We start from the raw sequence: 21,463 nt of genomic DNA, 5'->3' as shown, positions 1-21,463 counted from the left end.
ACCTGAGCTGAAGTCGGACGCTTAACCGACTGAGCCACCCAGGCGCCCCAATGTTTGCTTATTTTTGAAGGAGAGAGAGAAAGAGAATGAGTGGGGGAGGGGCAGAGAGAGGGAGACACAGAATCCGAAACAGGCTCTAGGCTCCGAGCTGTCAGCACAGAGCCCATCACAGGGCTCGAACTCATGAACTGTGAGATCATGACCTGAGCCAAAGTCGGATGCTTAACTGACTGAGCCACCCAGGAGCCCCTGAGCATCTGTATTTTTAAACAAGCTTTCCAGGTGATTGTGTTTAGCACACTTATTGGTTGATTTTTTGAGATGTACTTACTCCAAAACCCCATCTCTTTGTTCACCCAATGTGGTGTAGAAATGCAGAGGTGCAGGATTTCTTTTGATTTCTAATTATCAGGTGCGTAGTATTTTATAGTAGTTGAGGGAACTCTGGTTTGGAATCAGGAGACCTCAAGTCTAATCATCATTTTCTTTCCATTTCCCTATAGGAATTTGGACTAATTGTGTAACTGCTGTTTCTCAGAGATAATATGGTTGCTTCTTAGGCTACCTTATAATCATTACAGGGTCTGTACAATAACATGGCCATCTGTGATTATCTCCCATATGCAGTGTTCCAAAATTTCTTCTTATCTTTGATTTTTCTGTGCTTCCCAATTTCTCTAGGCAAATTACGGACTGGCATATTTTACTTATCTTGAACTTAGCTGTCCCACACTCACAGTAAAAAACCATAATGGAAAAGCACATTTACATGTGCACACACATACAGATACACATTCTCTCTCATTCTCTCCCTCCCTCTCTTCCACCTCCCCCCTTACTCTTTCTTTCTTTCTCTGCCTTACACACACATACCTTTAATCAAACAGCCAGACCAGATGGTACTAAGTCTCAAGATACTTTACATGTAAGCAATCCTCTTAGACCCTTACTCAGAGCTTAGTAAGTGGGCTTTTATTTTATATGTAATTCTAACAGAACTTGGTTACCTAACTTGCAAACCTCATGTAGAAGAGAAGCAGCAAACAGACGGAAATATGGGATAAAATAGGTAGATACTCTGAAAGCATCAATATCTGAGCGTGGAATGGCCAGCAACAAGGCAGGAAAAAAATAAAAGAGAAAATTGTAACAGAGCAATCTGGAGCCCCTAGGTTTAGGGATAAATAATATTTTGTGCCTCCATGGATCCTGGCAATGCTGTGATACAGCACAGTCTGATCCCTTCTGTTTTTGAAGAAGACTGAGTCATCAAGAAAGCTAAATTAAGTTATATATTTTTTGTTTAGGAAGCATGGACATGGAACTCTAGCTAAGAAAGATTTATATCTAAAATGTTAAAAACTTGGGGAGCCTGAATTGCTCAGCAGGTTGAACATCCAAATCTTGATTCTGGCTCAGGTCATGATCTAGCAGTTCGTGAGTTCGAGCCCCGAATTGGGCTCTGCACTGACAGTGTGGAGCCTGCTTGGGATTCTCTCTCTCTGCCCCTCCCCTGCTTGCACTCTCTCTCCCTCTCTCAAAATAAACAAAAATAAACTTTAAAATGTTAAAAACATTCAGATAAGATTTGGCTTCTGAGAATCATAGAATTTTAAAGTTGGAAAGCATCATCCTCATAATAAAATTATAACTTATTGAGCAGATGTTTGCCAATAACCCTTTCCACTGAGCTGACCAACTGGATGTAACCTCCTGCTACTCATTAATGGAAGCTGGTGAGCTAGACAAAGGAAGTCTTTTTATCCTTTCTAAAAGTGTAGGGAAGAAGTTAGAAGTAGAGGAGAGAATTCATCAGTTGCTACAAATAGCACATGTCCAAACACCCTTCCTACTGCTTCTCTTCAAGTACCTTGTATTCCCGCCACATCTACACATCCCTCCCCATTCCATCTGCTCCGCCCTGCCTGGCCACACGGGCCCACTTCTATTCCTATTCTTCAGTCTGGCTAAGTGCCATCTCTTCCAAGAAGCTGTCTGGAACCTTCAACTGAAACTGGTTTCTCCTCTGAACTTTCATGGGATATTACTGATCTCTCATATTTCTATACTGTATTATAGTTTTTTTTAATGTTTATTTATTATTGAGAGACAGAGACAGAGCATGAGTGGGGGAGGGGCAGAGAGAGGGGGAGACAGAATCTGAAGCAGGCTCCAGGCTCTGAGCTGTCAGCACAGAGCCTGACTCAGGGCTTGAACTCACGAACCGCGAGATCACGACCTGAGCCGAAGTCAGATGCTTTACCGACTGAGCCACCCAGGCACTCCAGGGCTTTTTTTGTTTTTTGTTTTGTTTGTTTTCATTTTTGTTTTTGTTTTAATTATGGCTTCTTCCTCTTAATAACCTGCAAATTTCTTAAGGACAGAATCTGGATTTGATTTACTTCTGTGTCTCCAATAGCACCTGATGTAGCATGTCACACATAATGGGTGTTTGATAAATGCTTATTAAATGGATAAGTGAATGAATCAAGAAGGGGATTTATGCTTTGTGTTTGTCAATGTAGCGTTACTGGGACACGCAATTAGGGACTCTGGGGAAACCATGAATTTACAAACTGAGACACTCATATGAAAAATTAGCACTCTGATTCTTTTTCCTCTGTGGAGTGGCAATTTCCCCTCTTCTTAAACTATGGGACCTAAGAGAGATGGCTCCTCTCAGATGAAGAGAAAGTCATTGAACGTCATCACGTGGCACTTAAGCCTGTGGCTTCAAAGCACATTTTCTTGACATTCTGTAGTTTGTTGATTTTTCACAAAAAGTAGTCTAATAACACGTTATACTGGTGTAACATGCAGGTTCCAAAATACTTTAATATATCCAATTTCTTTTGGCTGTGATAACAAAATATAATGGCAGACAGGACAGATGTTATTATTCTTGCTTTTCAGATGAATATTCCGAAACTCAGGGAACTCACGTGAATTACACAAGGTTGCACGAGAAGTGGCAAAACTAGGGTCGTTTTTGCCAGCTCTCAGTCCAGCACCTAAGCCAGCAGAACACACAGAAATTACTAAATCAAACCTTTCTTGTTTGGTTCAGCCCAAGTGTCTTTTTTTCATCTTGAGCACCCACAGTAAGCATTGAGTCTGCCGTTCATTTTGCATTTCCTACTTTGTGTTGTTAGTTTGTTTTTTTTTTTTTTTTTAAACTTTTTTTTTCAACGTTTATTCATCTTTGGGACAGAGAGAGACAGAGCATGAACGGGGGAGGGGCAGAGAGAGAGGGAGACACAGAATCGGAAACAGGCTCCAGGCTCCGAGCCATCAGCTTAGAGCCCGACGCGGGGCTCGAACTCACGGACCGCGAGATCGTGACCTGTCTGAAGTCGGACGCTTAACCGACTGCGCCACCCAGGCGCCCCAGTTGTTTTTTTTTTTTTAATAGAAATAACGTGATGATTAATTTTATGTATCAATTTGTCTTGGCCATGGTACCCCGATATTTGGTTACACATCAGTCTAGACGTTGCTGTGACGGTGTTTTTAAGATGAGATTAACATTTAAATCCTAGGCTTTGTGGAAAGCAGATCACCCTCCATAATGTGGGTGGGCCTCATCTAATCAGTTGAAAGCCTTAGGAGAAAATGTTTGAGGTCTCCCAAGGAAGACGGTATCCTGCCCCTAGAAGCCTTTGGACTTGGGTTACAACGTCAACTACTTTCTGGCTTGCCAGCCAGCCTGTCTGCCCTGCAGATTTTGGACTTGTCAGCCCCCACAGTTGTGTGAAAATAGACCTCTCTCTTTCTCACTCTGTGTGTGTGTGTGTGTGTGTGTGTGTGTACATTCCGCTGGTTCTGCTTCCCTGGTGAACCTTGACTAATGAAGACAGATCCTAATTTATGAGGATAGTTTGCTTTATAAATGTATTTAAATTTTATACATACGAACGTGATGAATTCATAATGATAATAAACTTTTTCTAAAAAGACAGAAAAAGAGAAACCTCCCCATCAAAAAATAAGCAAACGAGCAAAAAAACTTAAAAAAAAATACAATAAACCTCTGGATGCTATTGGAAGTAACTACAGTTTCAGCTTCTTACTATGAAAATTGACCATTAAAAGGAAGGAGACAAGCATTTATTCTGTCCTTCCTGTATAAAGTGTACTGGAGAGCGCTAATTGGTGAAGGACATTCTTCTTTACAAAAGAATTCCAGCCAATAAATGTGGAAGGAATGATAGAACTGAAATTATTTTCTAACCTTTAATGCAATAATGCGGGTGATGATCAACAGTGGGTGAAACCATGAGATGAAAGGTTCAGGAAGGGGGCGCCTGGGTGGCTCATTTGGTTGGGCGTCCGGCTTCGGCTCAGGTCATGATCTCACGGTTTGTGAGTTCGAGCCCCGTGTCGGGCCCTGTGCTGACAGCTCAGAGCCTGGAGCCTGTTTCGGATTCTGTGTCTCCCTCTCTCTCTGTTCCTCCCCAGCTCTGTCTCTGTCTCTCTCTCTCAAAAATAAATAAACATTAAAAAAAAATTAAAAAAAAAAAAGAGAAAGGTTCAGGAAGAAATTTTCGATTCAATCATGCTGCCACCACCTGAATCCACTCATCAACGTGAGTATCACTAACAGTGGGACAATCAGACTTTGTGTAATTCCTGACATGAGGCTATATACAGCAAATAGAAACATCTATGAAGAATTCTTACCAAAAAAGAAGTTGAACCTGACTCAAGCCTTTAACTAACTGTAATATACAGGAAATAGAGCAGACAGGAGAACAAAGAAAATGATGAAACAAATGAGCAAGTCTCAAATGGGTTGGGTGACCCAAAGTGAAAGGGGTGTCATTCATAATGATGCTGGCACAAAAGACATAGACTCCCAGTCCCACTGCCCCCTGCGAAAATGGAGGAATGATCATTATAATAATCTGGTACATATTTTTGGGTTTGCTGACTGCAGTGACATGGCCCAAATTTACTCACCTATTTCTTTTGGCCTTCATTCAACATCCCAAATTCTGTCTCCTGAGTCAGGCCAGGACACTAGTTCCATGTCTGCTGAGTCTGCTCTAGAAATTGAAAAAACTTGCCCACATGGTCCTTGGAGGCACTCATATCTCCTCTGGCCCCCAGGCAGAGGCATCCTGGTGCCAGTCTGTTGGCATGGAGGCTACATTATGAAATGTTCCCCCAAAGTCCCTTTGCCTTTCTTTTAAATACTTGCACAAGCACTATAGAAATATTGGAAACGGCACCTAAGTAAAAAGGAAACAATTTTCCACAATTGCCGAGGGCTCAGTACTATTAATATTTAAGTGCATTGTGCTTTTAGAGATACAGATGTACGTGACATTCTTTGTACCGTAATGGAATCATAATGTATATGGCATTCAGCAATTTGCCTTTTTCATTAATATTATATCATTACCATATTGCCACATTAATGAACTCATTGCTACAATGAATGCATACTATTCCATTATAAAGATGCACCATAATTTATTAAACCATTCCTGGTTTTGAACATTTAGCTTGTTGCCAACATTTTGCTCTTTATTTATCTTTGTATATATTTTTCATACACTTACTCAGTTTTTTTCCACAGAAGAAATTTCTGAAAGTGGAACTGCTGGGTCAAATTGCTTTCACATTTTAAAGGTTTTTGGCATAATATCTGATCAATTTGCCCTATAAATAACTTGTATGGTTGTATATGCTCAGCAACACCATGTGAGCACCCACCTTTCTTCTTCTTCTCCTTCATCATCATCATCATCATCATCATCACAGCTAATGTTTATTGAGCTCTAACTATGTACCTGGCAAAGGTCTAAGCATTGTATACATAGCAACTCATTTAATTGTCAAAGTTCTCTGGAGTAGATAGATACTGTGATTATTCCAAATGTATGATGGAGAAACTGGTTATAATGCATGATTATATTTTAAAAGCAGAAGTGTGTAAATGAAAAAAGGAAAAAGAAATGTAACTCCCCGCATCTGAAAATCCCACTCTATTGGATAACCACTGATAAACGTTTGTGTGTATTTGTCTAAAATTTTCTATGCATAGAAAAACATGTAAGTATGTGAATGTACTTTGTTTTAAAACACAAGAGAGATCTAGGGCCCCTGAGTGGCTTAGTTGGTTAAGCGTCTGACTTCGGCTCAGGTCATGATCTCAGGTTTGTGAGTTTGAGCCCCGCAACTGGCTCTGTGCTGATAGCCCTGGAGCCTGGAGCCTACTTCTGATTCTGCATCTCTCTCTCTCTCTCTCTCTCTCTCTCTGCTCCTAACCCACTTGCATTCTCTCTCTCTCAAAAATAAATAAACATTAAAAAAACTTTTAAACACAAGAGAGATCTTACAACATATACCTCAAACTCCCCAGTGAGCAGCATTTTTCTGCCAACAACACATCATGGTTATCTTTCCACGGCAGTTCACGCAGATTTACCTCATCCCCCTTTACGGCCACATGGCATTCCATTGTATGAATGTGCCGTATCAGTTCACCCTTCCCTCTCATCTCCCCAACCTGGCTGCAAGTCTTGTAAGTCTATACTACAACTCTATGGCACTTATTAAGAAATGAGCTCATAGTGAGTGAAACAGTTTTCTGTGGGCATTTTCTCTGAATATCTGGGTACATTATGTGGAATTGCCAACCTGAGAAATGCCACCCTAAGCGAGTTATAAATCCTTAGGTTTCACGTGATGCCTTTAGCAACTGACTGAGGTTGGTTGTGTAGTTTTGTGGGAGTCATAATACCTTTGAAGTTTACCAACTAGTTCATCATCCAAAGCATCTCAAGTAGAGTGGAAGATTACCAGGAAGACACTTGGGTACTGACCACGCCAGCTGTGACCCCGAGCAGGGCATTTTTCCTTTTCTGCATCTCTTTACTGTTGCATTAGAGGTTTGGACTGACGAGCCATGAAGGTCCTACGTAGCTTGGAGATCCTATGAATTTACAAGCAGGAGCAAAAATCACCTCTGTGAGCCATGTGGTAAGAATGGGCAATAGTCCACATTCCCCTAAGGGCCATTTTAACTCTTGGCATGTGCACTTGCCACCTTTTAAGGTGGAAAAATACAGAAAGAAGACCATAAAGTATAGTCTGAGAATCAGAGTGATGATGGTCTCCCAGAAACAGGTCAGAAGAAAATCAGTGTATGCTATTCATTCTCTCCTACTTAAGGCACTTTCCAAATAACTCTGCAACCACTTTTGGGAATGCTCCATTACAAGGGTGCAGAGATACATTAGCTAGGGTCATATGTAAATTCACTTTTTTTACTTAGAAGATGAAAAAAGATATCAAAGTATACATATGCTGTGATGATTAATATGTAATATATACTTGAAAATGGCAGAAAAAGCAACAAAATAGTATAGTTATTATCTCTGGATAATGGGATTGTGGATGATTTCTCTCTTCTTCTCTATACTTTGCTCAAAGTTTCCCTGTTGAATAGGCATGTCTTCTATAATCAGAAAAAATACATCAGAAAAATAATTACAATTGCTAATTAAAAAACAAGCATACAGGTACACCAAATGCTACAGGAGATCATTTTGGGTAGTTGACATGATTCTCATCTCGTTCCTTTCCTTTTCCATAGTTTTCAGGTTTACCTTAACAAACATCTATTCATTTTAGAAGGCAAATAACCCCACTAGTACGTAGCCTACCCCAAATTCATTCTCTCCCTCTTCCTTTCTAATGAACTTGGCAATGACTTGGGCCTGACTTGGGCAATGTCAATGCACCCCGAAAAAATGTGCCTCTTACAGGTTTCCGTGCAGATAGAAGCAGATATTTGATGAAGTTCTAGCCAATGAAATTTAAGTAAAAATGGTTGAGTAGGTCTCTCTGCTGACTGGCATGTGCCCATTTGCCCTCACCTCTATTCCTCTCCCTGCCTGGAACTTAGACGAAAGATTTGGAGCTGTGGTAGCCATCTTGCAATGAGAAGGAAACAACAAGGATGGAAATCATGAAGCAAAGCCAGTGGAACAGAAATAAAGGTACCAGGGACATTGAGGGCATCTTGGAGCCACTGTACGAGGCTGAGACTTTTCCCTTTCAACTTCAGGATGCAAGAGCGAGAACAAAGTTCCAATCACGTTTTAGCCACTGTGCCTTGTGTCTTTGTTAATCATAGCCAAATATAAACTCTAACTAATACACTCAGGTAAGGAAAAAAAGAAAAAAAAAGAACAACTTTTTAATTCCTAACCACCATGACTGTCTTAAAACAAGGTTTTAGGAGGAAGGCCATTGAAATTCACTCAGGATGAAAACAAAAGGCAATGTTCTACTAAAAATTAAGGATTGTCTCTGAGGCTTCAATAAATCTCATCTGTTTCACATTGTCAATGTTCCACGCACAGTGGTAAGTTCATTATTTTTACATTTGGGGACAATAAGTTTGCTAATACATCCCAGCAAACTAGGAAATCAATGCATCACCATATGCCTAAACTGAGGCCATTTGTCATGGTTTATGCTCCTTCCAAAGAGTGCAAAACAGACTTTGACTTGAAGAAGCACCAACGTGGGGACAGTTAGTTGAAATGTCGGATGGAAACCATGTTAGAAAACGGGGTATGTGCATGCATACTGTGAAAGAAAAGGACTCAACTGTCTGTTAAGTTTCCCTTTGCAGCTCCCTGATCAACAACAATGTCCCAACTGGAGGCAGTTTTCAGAACAAATCCTCCTGTCCCTAGCGGCTTCATTCTAAAAGGTGAGTGTGGGAAGAGAGGAAAGGTCAGGAAAAAGGACAAATGCAGGGTCAAAACTCCCAGAGCTGGAAGGACCCTTGAAGGTTGTTCATTAACTCTGGTGCTTTCTTTTCGCCAATGAGCCAATGAGGCCCAATGCCTCCCAGGAAGCTAATGACTGGGTTACAATTAGTAGCCCCCGGGCTGTCCCTCAGAAGTGGAAATATGGATGAGAACCCAGCTCCCAGAGGAGGCAAGGGCAGTGTCCAGTCAAGGAGGAAGCTGCAGCCACTTTCGAGAAAGGTCTCCACAGCAGACGAGGAAGTTCGGGTGATGGGGTGGGGCTGGAAGGTCTCATCTCTGTGGATCCAGCTTCTCAGCCCTCCTTTTCACAGTGCCTGCGGAGACAGCAAGTGACGGCCCTGGCCTCACCTCCGTGGCTCCATTCATTAGAAGACTATCCGTTGCATTCCCAGCCCTCCCTGCTTGGGACATCGGAGCAGCCCACGGGCCTCCCTCCTGTGTCTGGGGCACTTTGCTTCCATAGGAGTGTAATTCCTATTCTACAGCTGACGTAAAAAGTCTCCTTTCTTTTTCCAACAAAGTCATCACCGAAGGACAGAGGTTTACTGATGTATGCAGTCCTTTATTGGTGCTGAAACATATCTAAGACACTCATTCTTTTGTTGGAGGGACTTAAGATCCCTCCCAGGAAAGAGAATTCAAAGCAGATGAGTAGAATTTACAGAGCCAGTCAAATTCACCTTTGCATATAAAAAAACTCATCAAGGAATTCTGCCAAAACATCTTTAGCAATACAAAGATGCAGTGTAAACTTGAAAATGATTGCTTTTTATTTAAAAAAATACATTTTCTATGGGGTGCCTGGGTGGCTCAGTCGGTTAAGCTTCCGACTTCAGCTCAGGTCATGATCTCACGGTTTGTGGGTTCGAGCCCCGTGTCGGGCTTTGTGCTGGCAGCTCAGAGCTTGGAGCCTGCTTCAGATTCTGTGTCTCTCTCTCTCTGCCCCTCCCCTGTTCACGCTCTGTCTCTGTCTCAAAAAAAAAAAAAAAAAAAAAATTAAAAAAATTTTAAAGATACATTTTCTAGATTAAGTTGTTAGATAGGGTTCCCATTCCCACTCATCCAGAGCAAAACCTAATGTTAGGTGGGGGGTGGGGAGGGGAGAACGGAGGTAGATTATTCCATTTATACACAGACAAAATCAGGAGGCCATGTGGTAAAGTGGTGGAGAGACTCCAAGGTGAGGTGTACAGGAAGATCCACATAATGTACATATATGTGTATATATAATGCATAAATCTATATGTATTTAAACATAAATAACTTAAATATATGTACATGTATATTTATTTAGATAGATACAGTATACACATGCACACAGGTGAGTGCTGAAATCATCTTTACTGAAAGGAATACATGCTCGGTAGTTTGGAGGCCACTGGTTTGGAGAATGGGCTTTAGAGTGTTAGCTGCCAAAATATATAAAATTGGGAAAACAACGGTACCTCTTAGGGTTGTAGTAAAGGTTCTGACATCATATACAAGGTACGTAGTAGCTTTTCCTTCCACTTGGCAAGGTTCACGAGGACGGGTCATGTACCTGAGGTATCCTCCTGGCCCTGGCAGGAGACCCGCACAAAGTAGGTGCTTTACAAATACTTGTCAAATAGAGAGGTGGTCAGTAAGGATATGCAGTTGCTTCCACACGAATTGTAACTCTGAAGCAATGACATTGGAGTGTCCAGAAGTGAGGATGGCATTATGATTGGGATAACCTTCGATTCACCCCCTATCTAAAAATAGGTGAATCGTGCATAAACTTAGGCAGTTTACTTTTAGTAACAAATGATTTTTGGCACAGCTCGCCAAGATGCTATGACCCCATCCATGAGCCAGCTGTTTACTCAGTATACCTTGTGATCTGATCTGATTGCATTCTTTCAGGAGACACAGTGGTATAAGTCACTGTATAAACAGTGCTTCTTTATCAAACCCAACAGAGGTAAATGAGAGAAAAGAAGTGTAAAGGGTAAGAACAGAAGAGACATAGGTGAGATATAGGGAAACTTTTTTGATGGTAAGAGTTGTCAAATTCAGTCTTGTTGATGTTGACAAAACCATTGTTTCCTTGTCTAGATCTCCTCTTCCTCCCGAGCATGTGTATGAGGACTGTCACACACATGTTTTTCACCAAAGTTTTATGATAATATTGGCTTTCCTCCTGCCCCTAATGGCAAGTTGCTTTTCACTGATAAATTGCCATGGTGAGAATGTCTTCATCGATTCTGACAAACAGTTCAGATTCCAAATTCCACTGCCACATTTCTGTTGAGCCACTCTTGCGCAATTTTCCGCTCTCCCTTGGGGCAGCACGCTTTTCTCTCCCTTCGTCCCCTTCATCCTTCCAAACAAGTCTTCATCTTTCTAGTATTTCCTGAGCCTCCCACCTCTGTCAGCTTGAGATTGCAGATAAGCCCACCAGCCTGAGTTGTGCCAAACAGAGAGCCAGCAGATCCCAGCACGGGGCTGGCGTTTCTGAGTAGAGACAAACCTCGAACCAAAAAATAAATATGTGCAAACAACTTCCCATTATCTCGGGAAGATGTGAAATAGATGAGATCTTTCTCAATCCTGGTGTCACAAAGCCCTTATCTGAAACACTGACAGCCCAAGAAGGTTAAAGTCCAAATGAACTGTTACAATAAGGTAGATAATCAACACGCTCCTAGTTTCTGTATTTCAGCCACTGGTGTTCTCAGGGAGGATGAAGTCATGAGAAAAAAGGCTGTCCTTGATTCCCTTGAGCTGTACTGGACTTTACCCTCTAGTTCTTGGGGACTTTTGCCCTAATCAAGAGGACTGTGTTATCCTGTGCTTCCCCAGAAGTTAAAGATAGTGAGAGATGTTCACAAAAGCGTGGACTTTCTGCATCCAGCTTGCTGAATCACTTCCTTACCCTGCATAGATTCTGGGTAGCTATGGAATTACAGGGCAAGCTCAGGACTGAGCCAGAATCCCTGGGTTCTGTTCATCCCATTCTGTTATTTGAAAGGTTTATACAAAGCGACACGGGACTCCTTCGTCTCTAAAGTAAGAATAATTGTTCCGCCCCCTACAAATTGTCACTTAATCTTAAATAATTGAGCCAGCACTCACTAAGCAGCTTCTAAAGGATCTATGGGACACTGTAGACATATGACCTATGGATACTATTGTCTGAAAGGATTGGGATTCTTTAGGGCTAGTTCTGATCTTGTTTTGCTTCAACCCAGTAGATTTGCACTTGGACTCCATAACATCTTTTCTTCGTTGACTTGTTCCTTGCTCCTCTTTATAGAACTGAGAGTTCCTCACTCTTAACAAGTATCCTTCACACTTTATCTAGCAAAACCACGAGGACATTTTCTTCCTAAAGACATTCTCCCCCTTGGGGGGCCTGGGTGGCGCAGTCGGTTAAGCGTCCGGCTTCAGCCAGGTCACGATCTCGCGGTCTGGGAGTTCGAGCCCCGCGTCAGGCTCTGGGCTGATGGCTCAGAGCCTGGAGCCTGTTTCTGATTCTGTGTCTCCCTCTCTCTCTGCCCCTCCCCCGTTCATGCTCTGTCTCTCTCTGTCCCAAAAATAAATAAACGCTGAAAAAAAAAATTAAAAAAAAAAAAAAAGACATTCTCCCCCTTGTAGTCTACCCTCCTTAAAAACACAACAAATGGTTACTCTGCTTGTACAGGGTCGATTTCCTAGGTAACTCTGACAAAGCTTGGACTTTTAGCTTCTGCCCAAGGCCCTAACTCAACGTGCTGCTGTCACATCCAAAAGAATTATGTCACTTATCCTATAGGGCCTTGAAATGTTAAGCATCCTATCACCTGTACGAAGCATTCCCTTTAGACACGGTATGATTCTGCAAGGGCTGTCTTAACAAAGTACCACAAACTGAGTGGCCTAAACAACAGAAGCATATTGTCTCACAGTCTGGAGGCTGGAAGTCTCACATCAAGGTGTCAGCAAGGCTGTGCTCCCCCAAGGCACTAGGGAAGGATCTGTTCCAGGCTCGCCTCTGTATCCTCTGGTGGTTTCTCAGCAAGTGGTCACATGACTCTAATCTTCACACGGTGTTTTCCTTGTGTGCATGTTAGTGTCCAGACTTCCCCTTTTTTTTTTTTTTTTTTAATTTTTTTAATGTTTATTTATTTTTGAGACAGGGAGAGACAGAGCATGAACGGGGGAGGGTCAGAGAGAGAGGGAGACAGAATCTGAAACAGGCTCCAAGCTCTGAGCTGTCAGCACAGAGCCCGATGCGGGGCTCGAACTCACAGACTGCGAGATCATGACCTGAGCTGAAGTCGGATGCTTAACCGACTGAGCCACCCAGGCGCCCCCCCTTTTTTAAATAAGGACACCAGTTATATTGGATTAAGGGTCCACCCTACACCAGTAGGACCTTGTATTCACTAATTACACAAGTAATGATCCTATTTCAAAATAAGATTGCATTCCGGACTACTGGGGTAAAGACTTCAATATATGAATTTTGGAAAGGGGGACACAACTCAGCCCATCACTTTCCCTTATGTCCAAATTTCTACTTCATGTGACAAGTCTCAACCTCGCACTCCTTCTTTTCAATGCTCTCATAAATGAGCCTGGACCTGCTCTTGCTATCTGGCCTTCAAGTGATGAGTTCCCCTACTTATTTTCACCATATCTTCTCGTATAATAATCATGGCCTTCATTTTGTTGAAATCCTACCTACACCAGGTACTTTATGTATATTATTCTAAGCCTTGCCGACATTAGCATTATACCCATTTTTAAGGTGAGAAAAAAGGCTTAGGAAGCTAAGTGATGCCCGAAAGGCTCAACAGCATGTAGTGACAGACGGGCCTTGAGGTTGACATTTCTGTTACAAAGCCCATCTTAGACCACTCCATCTTGGTGACTTCTAAAACACCAGGAGATAATGTTCTGGCCAAATTATAATAACTATTTTTCCTCTGATGGAAACTTTGGTTATCTTATTCAGAGGAGAAAATCTGAAAGGCCATTAGATTATTGACCAGACGTTTATGCAGCAACTTCTTGGGTACCCAGTTCTAGCGTGTGGGAGAGGTGATGTGGAGCAAACGCTGGCTGGCTACTCTTCTGGAACAGCTGGGAAAAAACAGGTAGCAGAAAACCACACGTTTAGAACTGAGTTCAAATCCTGTTTCCCATGTGTACTAGCTGTGTGGCCTTGCCTGAACCTTACAGCTTCCCTGGGCCTCCGGTTCCTTATCTTTAACCAGTTTTCATTGTGTCCATCTCCCAGGGGAGAGTGAGGATGAAATGAGATACGAATACCAAGCGTTTGGCATGTAACAGATCCGTGATACATCTCCGTTCCCGCCCTCCCTTATCTTGGGCCGGAAGCATTTTGCTTGTGACCTTCCCACAGCTCTTGTCCAAATCAGGCCACAATGTTGCGTTTGCTTTTATACAAATTGTGCGTGATGGAAGAATAATGTATTGAAAAGAGGTGGACTAAGGAAGTCCCAATCCCATCAGGAAACAAAAATAATGCCGTATTTGACTGTTAACGGGACTTCTTGGTTCTAGCCGGCAATCCATTCCACCGGGTTTCAAAACATTAGTTACAGCTTCACAGCTGTGCAATAAACCATTCCACTGGGAAATAAAACTTTATTTAAAAGGTAAGAAATAAGTTATGAAGTTTTACAATACAAGCAGGCAGGAGATGGTGCTGTAGAAAGAGCCCTGTGTGGGGAGGGAGGGGGTAGGGTGAGGTGGGGGGAGGCAGGGTGGTAGAAGGGAAAAGGGAGTAACAGGATCTTAGTCCTGGCTCTAAAGCCAAGTCCTCTTGGGGACAACGGTCTTCCTTCCGGGCTGCTTTCCTCATTAGCAAAATGCTGAAAGGCTTTTGTAGCTCTCCTAAGATTCTAAGCGTACATTCTAGACAGAAAAGATTGTTTTAAATGCTGAGAAGCTGGTTCCTTCCTGAAGAACACAGATTGAATGAGCCACAAATCAAATGAACCAGAAGCTTGGAAGAAAAGCTTAATATCTTATATTCCGATGTTCACCTTAGAGTCTTTTTAGTTTCCTTCTTTTGTCTCTCTCCCCTGACTTTATTTCTGTTCCCCTTATCTGTTGTTGTTGTTGTTGTTGTTGTTACTATTATTTGGCGGTTTGTTGTTGTTGTTGCTGTTGTTCTTCTCCTTGGAATTTATTTTTCTACCCTCCATGTTAATCTTTCCTCTTCAACTGACTCCAATATGGAATTGAAACATACATGAAAATATTTCCATTTAAAAAAAAGTCAAGTGAATGTTTACTGCATATTCTTAACTCCAAAATAAGAATTTGGGGCAGCTAGGTGGCTCAGTTGGTTGAGCGCTGACTTCAGCTCAGGTCATGATCTCGCCATTTGTGGGTTCAAGCCACACTTTGGGCTCTGTGCTGACAGCTCGGAGCCTGGAGCCTGCTGTGGATTCTGTGTCTCCCTCTCTCTCTGTCCCTCCCCTGCTTACACCTGTGTGTGTTTCTCTCACAAAAATAAATAAACATTAGAAAACTTTTAACCAAAAAAAATAAGAAGAATTTAACATTTGGTATTTGTCTTTCTCAAAAAACTAAATTAACTATTATTATCACTTTTTTTTTATGGTCTACTGACTTTTTTTTTCTCCATGGATACATTTTTCTTGTGTCCACTGATCTATATATTCCCATGATAGGGACAAGGAATGAGAAGGTTAGCCCATGTGAAGCTCATGCTACGGTAGAGGGCAAGTTCTTAGAAGCTGCTTAGGAATTTGCTGTCTTTTCCTATTCATTTTATATGTTCATTATTAAGGTGGAGATGACTTCTCGACCATAGAAGAAAAAAAAAAACTCTCTGCAAGATTTTCAATATAATTTTAAAATCACATGTTTAAGAGAAAATATAATTTTTCTGATAAAAATGTGAAACAGAATTGGAAATAAATATTTAAAAATCTGAAAACAAAATAACTTGGATTATCTTAATTTTTCGTATGGCTACTTAACAATCCCAAGGCAAAACAATGCCCATCACTGAAATCGGCAGAGCAGAATGGGTCAGTCCCTCCTCTTCAGTTTTCCCTGGGATAAATCGAAATTTAATTCTCATTTTTTCTTAACGGTTTTGGAAGCCCTCAGGCTTTCGTAGTCAGTGAACCCTATGATTTGTGCTTCCAAGCTCTGTCCATGCTATTCCTTCTATCTAAAATGACATTTCCTGGCTTACCCTTCAAGCCCCAACGTCTGCTGGTCCTTCCAGAAAAATTGCTGCTTATTTTTCAAGGCAAATAATCGTATCTTTGATGCCTGAGTCGAAGATGAGATTGGCCATTCAACATCATTTAAATGTTTCCTGAGCTCCTTCTGTGTGGTAGGCACTTCTGTCTCTAGGGACTCCTGCATGCTGTGTAGACCGTCAGAGCATCTACAAGCTTCCTTGTCCTTCATGGGCTAAGCCATGACTGACTCCTCCTTTCTCTATCAGGCAGCAAAGATGAGAGGGAGCAGTCACGACACACTCGTTTCTTTGCGTTTCTACACACAGCCAGATTGGAAGAAGGGGTTTAATAAATCGCTAAGTGGATATGCAAGTTACTTTGAGCTCGGGGAAAGGGAGGATTAATAAAAACATACACTGGAAGGAGTAACTCAAAATTATGGAAATAGATGAGTGAGCAGGGAAACAAGTCTATTAGTTAACAGTAACAAAGAAAGGGAGAGAGTGATGCTCGGGAGGCGAGGGGACTAAAACACAATGGAACCTCAACATTTTGTGGTGAGTCTTCAGTAACTTTGTACTGGAACAGGACTGGAGATTAAGCGTCTCGATGAGAAGTATGAAAGGGAGTATCATTATATATTAATAATTAAAAATTTTAATAATCATGAATAATAAGCTAACCTTATGTGCCAAGAACTGTCTCAAGTGCTTTCAGTGAAATAACTCATTTAAATACCCAGACGGCCTGGAGGTCTTACCATGAGCCTTGGGGCACAAGGAGGTGGCTTTGGTCACACACCTAGTGAGTGGAGGAGATAGGGTTTGAACCCAGGCTCCAAGCTTTGTCAGTTAGCCACTATGATCTAAGACGACTGCGCCCCCCCCATGACTCACACGGGGGAATAGAATGGGAGGAGCTGGTATGTATACAAAGAATAATATTAAGTCTGGACAACTTCAATGGTTACCTTGTAAAGAGGTAATCTGCTGAGTATAGGATAGATTTGAGCTAGGCTCTTTCCTCATCACTCAGACACACACACACACACACACACACACACACTATTGCACTCTGTGTTTTAAACCTTTTGAGGGGGAGTGGAAGAGGCTGCCCCAAAATATGACATTTGGGCATATTGATTATTTTGAAAAAAAAATTACTTGAAAAAGAGCTCGTACAAGAAGGATGCGTTGACGCTCCTCTGTCTCCTTGAAAGCAGGATATAAATGCCCCAAGGCGAAGGTGCCACAACACATTCTTGTCACCAGAAATAGGGAATTTGGGTCCAAGAAAGCTATATCAACAAATCTTGTTACATATTCACTAATTTACTATCCCAAACCCAAACTTCTCCAAACTTCTTTGCTTTTGCTTTGTCAATTCTTCACAGGTGTTTTTTTTTTTTTTTTTTTTTTTTGTCTAAAGGACATAAAATCTGCCTGCCCTGGTCACTTCTTTGAGTCTCATATTTTTTATAGGGCCCCAAGGGTAAACATTAAACTTGTTTTTCTCCTATTCATCTGTTTTATGTCAATGTAGTTATTAGACCAGCCAAAGAACCTAGGAGGGAAGAAGGAGTTTCCTATCAAATGTCAATCTCTCCTAGAAATGGCAAGGGCATCACCAGGAAGGGACCAACAACCAACATCACTATACAAGAGTATTAATGAGATTTTTGCATCCGTAGAACTTGACCAAAGGCCACTTCAGGCTTCTTACCTTAAATGTTTGCTTCATCCACAAAGAGGGTGACAAGAACGTAGAAGGTAAGGCAGAACTCCCACTTACATAGCCCAGCAAGACCAGCGCAGCCACGTGGAGAACAGTTTGTCCAGAATGTCTAGTGCTCTCTCCCCAGTAGCCCTTGGCCGACCTCACACCATTGTGCTTTTCTTCCCTAATGGAACCGGATCCCCAAAATGAAGGCTGGGCCTCCTTGCCCAGAGGTCCCCTGACGTGCTCTGCTGCATCACCACCAAGTGGATGGAGGGCTGGGCATCAAGAGTGGTCTCAGGAGCGTACTCCTTACTGGGGTCCTTGCCTCGGCAGTCATACAGCACGCAGGAGATGAGGAATACCAAGAGCAAGATGACGTAGCTTGCTACTAAGATGATCAGGTTCAAGGTGACAGGGTCGATCTCCAAGTAAAACTCCATCACATCTTTCACGGTTAGGAAGTGGGTCTAGAGAAAGGCAAGGGGGCCAGTGTGGGCATTTCAGGGAGCAAACTCTAGCTCATTGGAATAGCAGTGCTGGCTCTGGGGTAAACATACAATAATCCCCACTGCTCCGGGAGACCTCACAGATTAAAGCTGCTCGGTTTAATAACTTAAGCTCTTGCTGCTAATACCACGGCCACCAAAACACAGAAGCTGTCTCTTGTCAATTCACCTCTATAGACAGAGAAAGAGACGGTTCAAGTATTATTAAAGTGTGGTATATACGCACAGAGCCTATATAATTCCTTATCTAAACAGGTGGTGTGGTGAGCCAAAGTAAGTGTTGTTAATAATAGCACACTGTTCACAAATGGAATTGTCCTGGAAAAATTGTGTAGCACGGTCACACTCTATGTACGGAGGCTTATATGCCAAGTATCCATACAGGGAGTGATGTGGGTGAGCAGGTCACTGGGTCTTGGAATGGACATGTTTCTTAGAAGAGGGGCACACTCAGCACCTGACATTTTCACCCTTTCTTCACTTGTTGTTGGTTTTCAGTCATTCATTCAAAAACACTTTGTGAGCACCTCTTGTGTTCCAGGCACTGTACCTGACAGTAAGAGAAGCATTTAGCAGGGGAGACAGACAAATGGCACAGGTCACCATTTAATTAAGCACAGTGTGAAGAAGCTTATAAAGGACAAGAAGAGCATGATATGAGGGTGTGTTGTCCCAAGGTGGGTCAGAGAATGCTTCCATGAAGAAGAGACATTTAACCTATGACTGGAAGGATATGCAGACTTTGGCCAAGTTAGGACAAGGAGGGGAGATTCTTTTAGTCATGGAAAACAGCATTGTGAAAGATCTGAACAGAAAGAGGCATGCAAAATGGGAGAATTGAGACAAGGGCAGCATGACTGGAGTACAGACAGAGAATGGAGACCATAAAGGGAAAGAGGCAGGTAGGGGTCAGATGGCAAAGGGACCTGTGTGCCAGACTTGAGATTTGATCCTAGGGCAACAGGATGCAGGGAAGTGACAGGACCAGATTTGTTTTAAAGAGATGGCCTTGGCTGCTGTGTGGATGCAGAAAAGCAAGCAGATTGAAAAGAATATGAGAATGAAGATCTCTCTATTTATAAATCATCATCCTGCCCCAATAGTCCTGTATAGGGCCAACCGTATGGGTGTGCATCCTTTGTGTAGACGCATGGGGCCCATGCTCCAAAGGGCCCCAACCCTGCTTAATGCTTTGCTGTCACCATTTTAAAATTATTAGTCATTATTATTTTGGATTGGGCTCACAAATTATGCATCTGTAAATACATATCATCTGTATGATATATACATTTTTGGCCAGACAGGACTATTTCTCTAAAAGCTAATGGGACTCTGATACCTTCTAGCTAAAGGCCCAAGGTCCCAGAGGTCTGCTGGCTTCTCACCATTGTTAGGCTTTAATGACCTAACAACTTCCTGTCTGGACTCTTTAAAAAAAATTTTTTTTTAATTTGTTATTTATTTCTGAGAGCAAGAGAGACAGAACACAAGTAGGGGAGGGGCAGAAAGAGAGGGAGACACAGAATTAAAAGCAGGCTCCAGGCTCTGAGCTGTCCGCACAGAGCCCGACGCTGGGCTCAAACCCACAAACTGTGAGATCATGACCTGAGCCAAAGTCGGATGCTTAACTGACTGAGCCGCCCAGGCATCTGTGTCTGGTCTCTTTATGCCCAGTTTCCATGGCAACCTGAGGGTTCAGGGATGCTGTAGAAAGGAGTTCTTATTGCTCTGGAGACCTTCATAAAAGAAAATATTTTATGATCTGTGGTCCTGGACTAACCTGTGGAATTATACTTAAGCAGATGGATACTCAAACACTATAGGTTGGAATCTGTTGGATTTCTTAGGAATACAGATACCCAGGTCAGCTCCAGATCTGTTGAATTAGAATCTTTGGGGCGGGAATCTGGGAATCTGCATTTGTTAAACATCTTTATGATTTTGATAATTTTGATATGCAACCAGGATAGAGAATCATGACCATAGAAGTGTGAAAGCAGGGTCACCCGAAGCCTTGGTTGGCTGACAAGAGATGTCAGAGGAGATTTTCACCAGAGACTTTTCTCTTTTTATTTAATTTATTTTTTAAAATTTATATCCAAGTTAGTTAGCATATAGTGCAACAACGATTTCAGGAGTAGATTCCTCAATGCCCCTTACCCATTTAGCCCATCCCCCTCCCACAACTCCTCCAGCAACCCTCTGTTTGTTCTCCATATTTAAGAGTCTCTTATGTTTTGTCCCCTTCCCTGTTTTTATATTATTTTTGCTTCCCTTCCCTTATGTTCATCTGTTTTGTATCTTAAAGTCCTCATATGAGTGAAATCATATGATATTTGTCTTTCTCTGACTAATTTCGCTTAGCATAATACCCTCTAGTTCCAGCCACGTAGTTGTAAATGGCAAGACTTCATTCTTTTTGATTGCCAAGTAGTACTCCATTGTATATACATACCACATCTTCTTTATCCATTCATCAGTGTATGGACATTCAGGCTCTTCCATACTTTGGCTGTTGTGGATAGTGCTGCTATAAACATGGGGTGCATGCGCCCCTTTGAAACAGCACACCTGTATCCCTTGGATAAATACCTAGTAGTGCAACTGCTGGGTCATAAGGTAGTCCTATTTTTAATTTTCTGAGGAACAGCCATACTGTTTTCCAGAGTGGCTGTACCAGTTTGCATTCCCACCAGCAGTGCAAAAGAGATCCTCTTTCTCCGCATCCCAGCCAACATCTGTTGTTGCCTGCGTTGTTAATGTTAGCCATTCTGACAGGTGTGAGGTGATATCTCCTTGTGCTTTTGATTTGTATTTCCCTGATGATGAGTGACATCGAGCATTTTTTCATGTGTCGGGTGGCCATCTGGATGTCTTCTTTGGAGAAGTGTCTATTCATGTCTTTTGCCCATTTCTTCACTGGATTATTTGTTTTTTGGGTGTTGAGTTTGATAAATTCTTTGTAGATTTTGGATACTAACCCTTTATCTGATATGTCGTTTGCACATATCTTCTACCATTCTGTCAGTTGTCTTTTAGTTTTACTGATTGTTTCCTTCGCTGTGCAGAAGCTTTTTATTTTGATGAGGTCCCAATGTTCATTTCTGCTTTTGTTTCCCTTGCTTCCAGAGACATGTTGAGTAAAAAATTGTGTGGCCAAGGTCAAAGAGGTTTTTGCTTACGTTCTCCTTGAGGATTTTGATGGCTTCCTGTCTGATGTTTAGGTCTTTCATCCATTTTGAGTTTATTT

At 42.0% G+C, this 21,463-nt stretch overlaps 1 protein-coding gene and 1 long non-coding RNA gene across 2 annotated transcripts in view; one reads left to right on the top strand and one right to left on the bottom strand.

Annotated features, from left to right (window-relative positions):
- The window catches only part of LOC125152175 (uncharacterized), a 59,423-nt gene that overhangs the window by 12,792 nt on the left and 25,168 nt on the right, over window positions 1-21,463 (top strand). The window lies entirely within an intron of this gene.
- Window positions 17,866-18,147, bottom strand: SMIM36 (small integral membrane protein 36). The gene has a single exon (XM_047834015.1). The coding sequence runs from the start codon at window positions 18,145-18,147 to the stop codon at window positions 17,866-17,868; it is 282 nt and encodes a 93-aa protein (XP_047689971.1).

The sequence above is a fragment of the Prionailurus viverrinus genome, chromosome E1, assembly GCF_022837055.1.
Source record: "Prionailurus viverrinus isolate Anna chromosome E1, UM_Priviv_1.0, whole genome shotgun sequence".
Classification (NCBI taxonomy): Eukaryota; Metazoa; Chordata; class Mammalia; order Carnivora; family Felidae; genus Prionailurus; species Prionailurus viverrinus.
This window is presented reverse-complemented; position numbering and strand designations above follow the sequence as displayed.

Bases quoted from the DNA above. Each gene is read 5' to 3' on its own strand.
- SMIM36 (XM_047834015.1), bottom strand. From the start codon at position 18,147: ATGGAGTTTTACTTGGAGATCGACCCTGTCACCTTGAACCTGATCATC.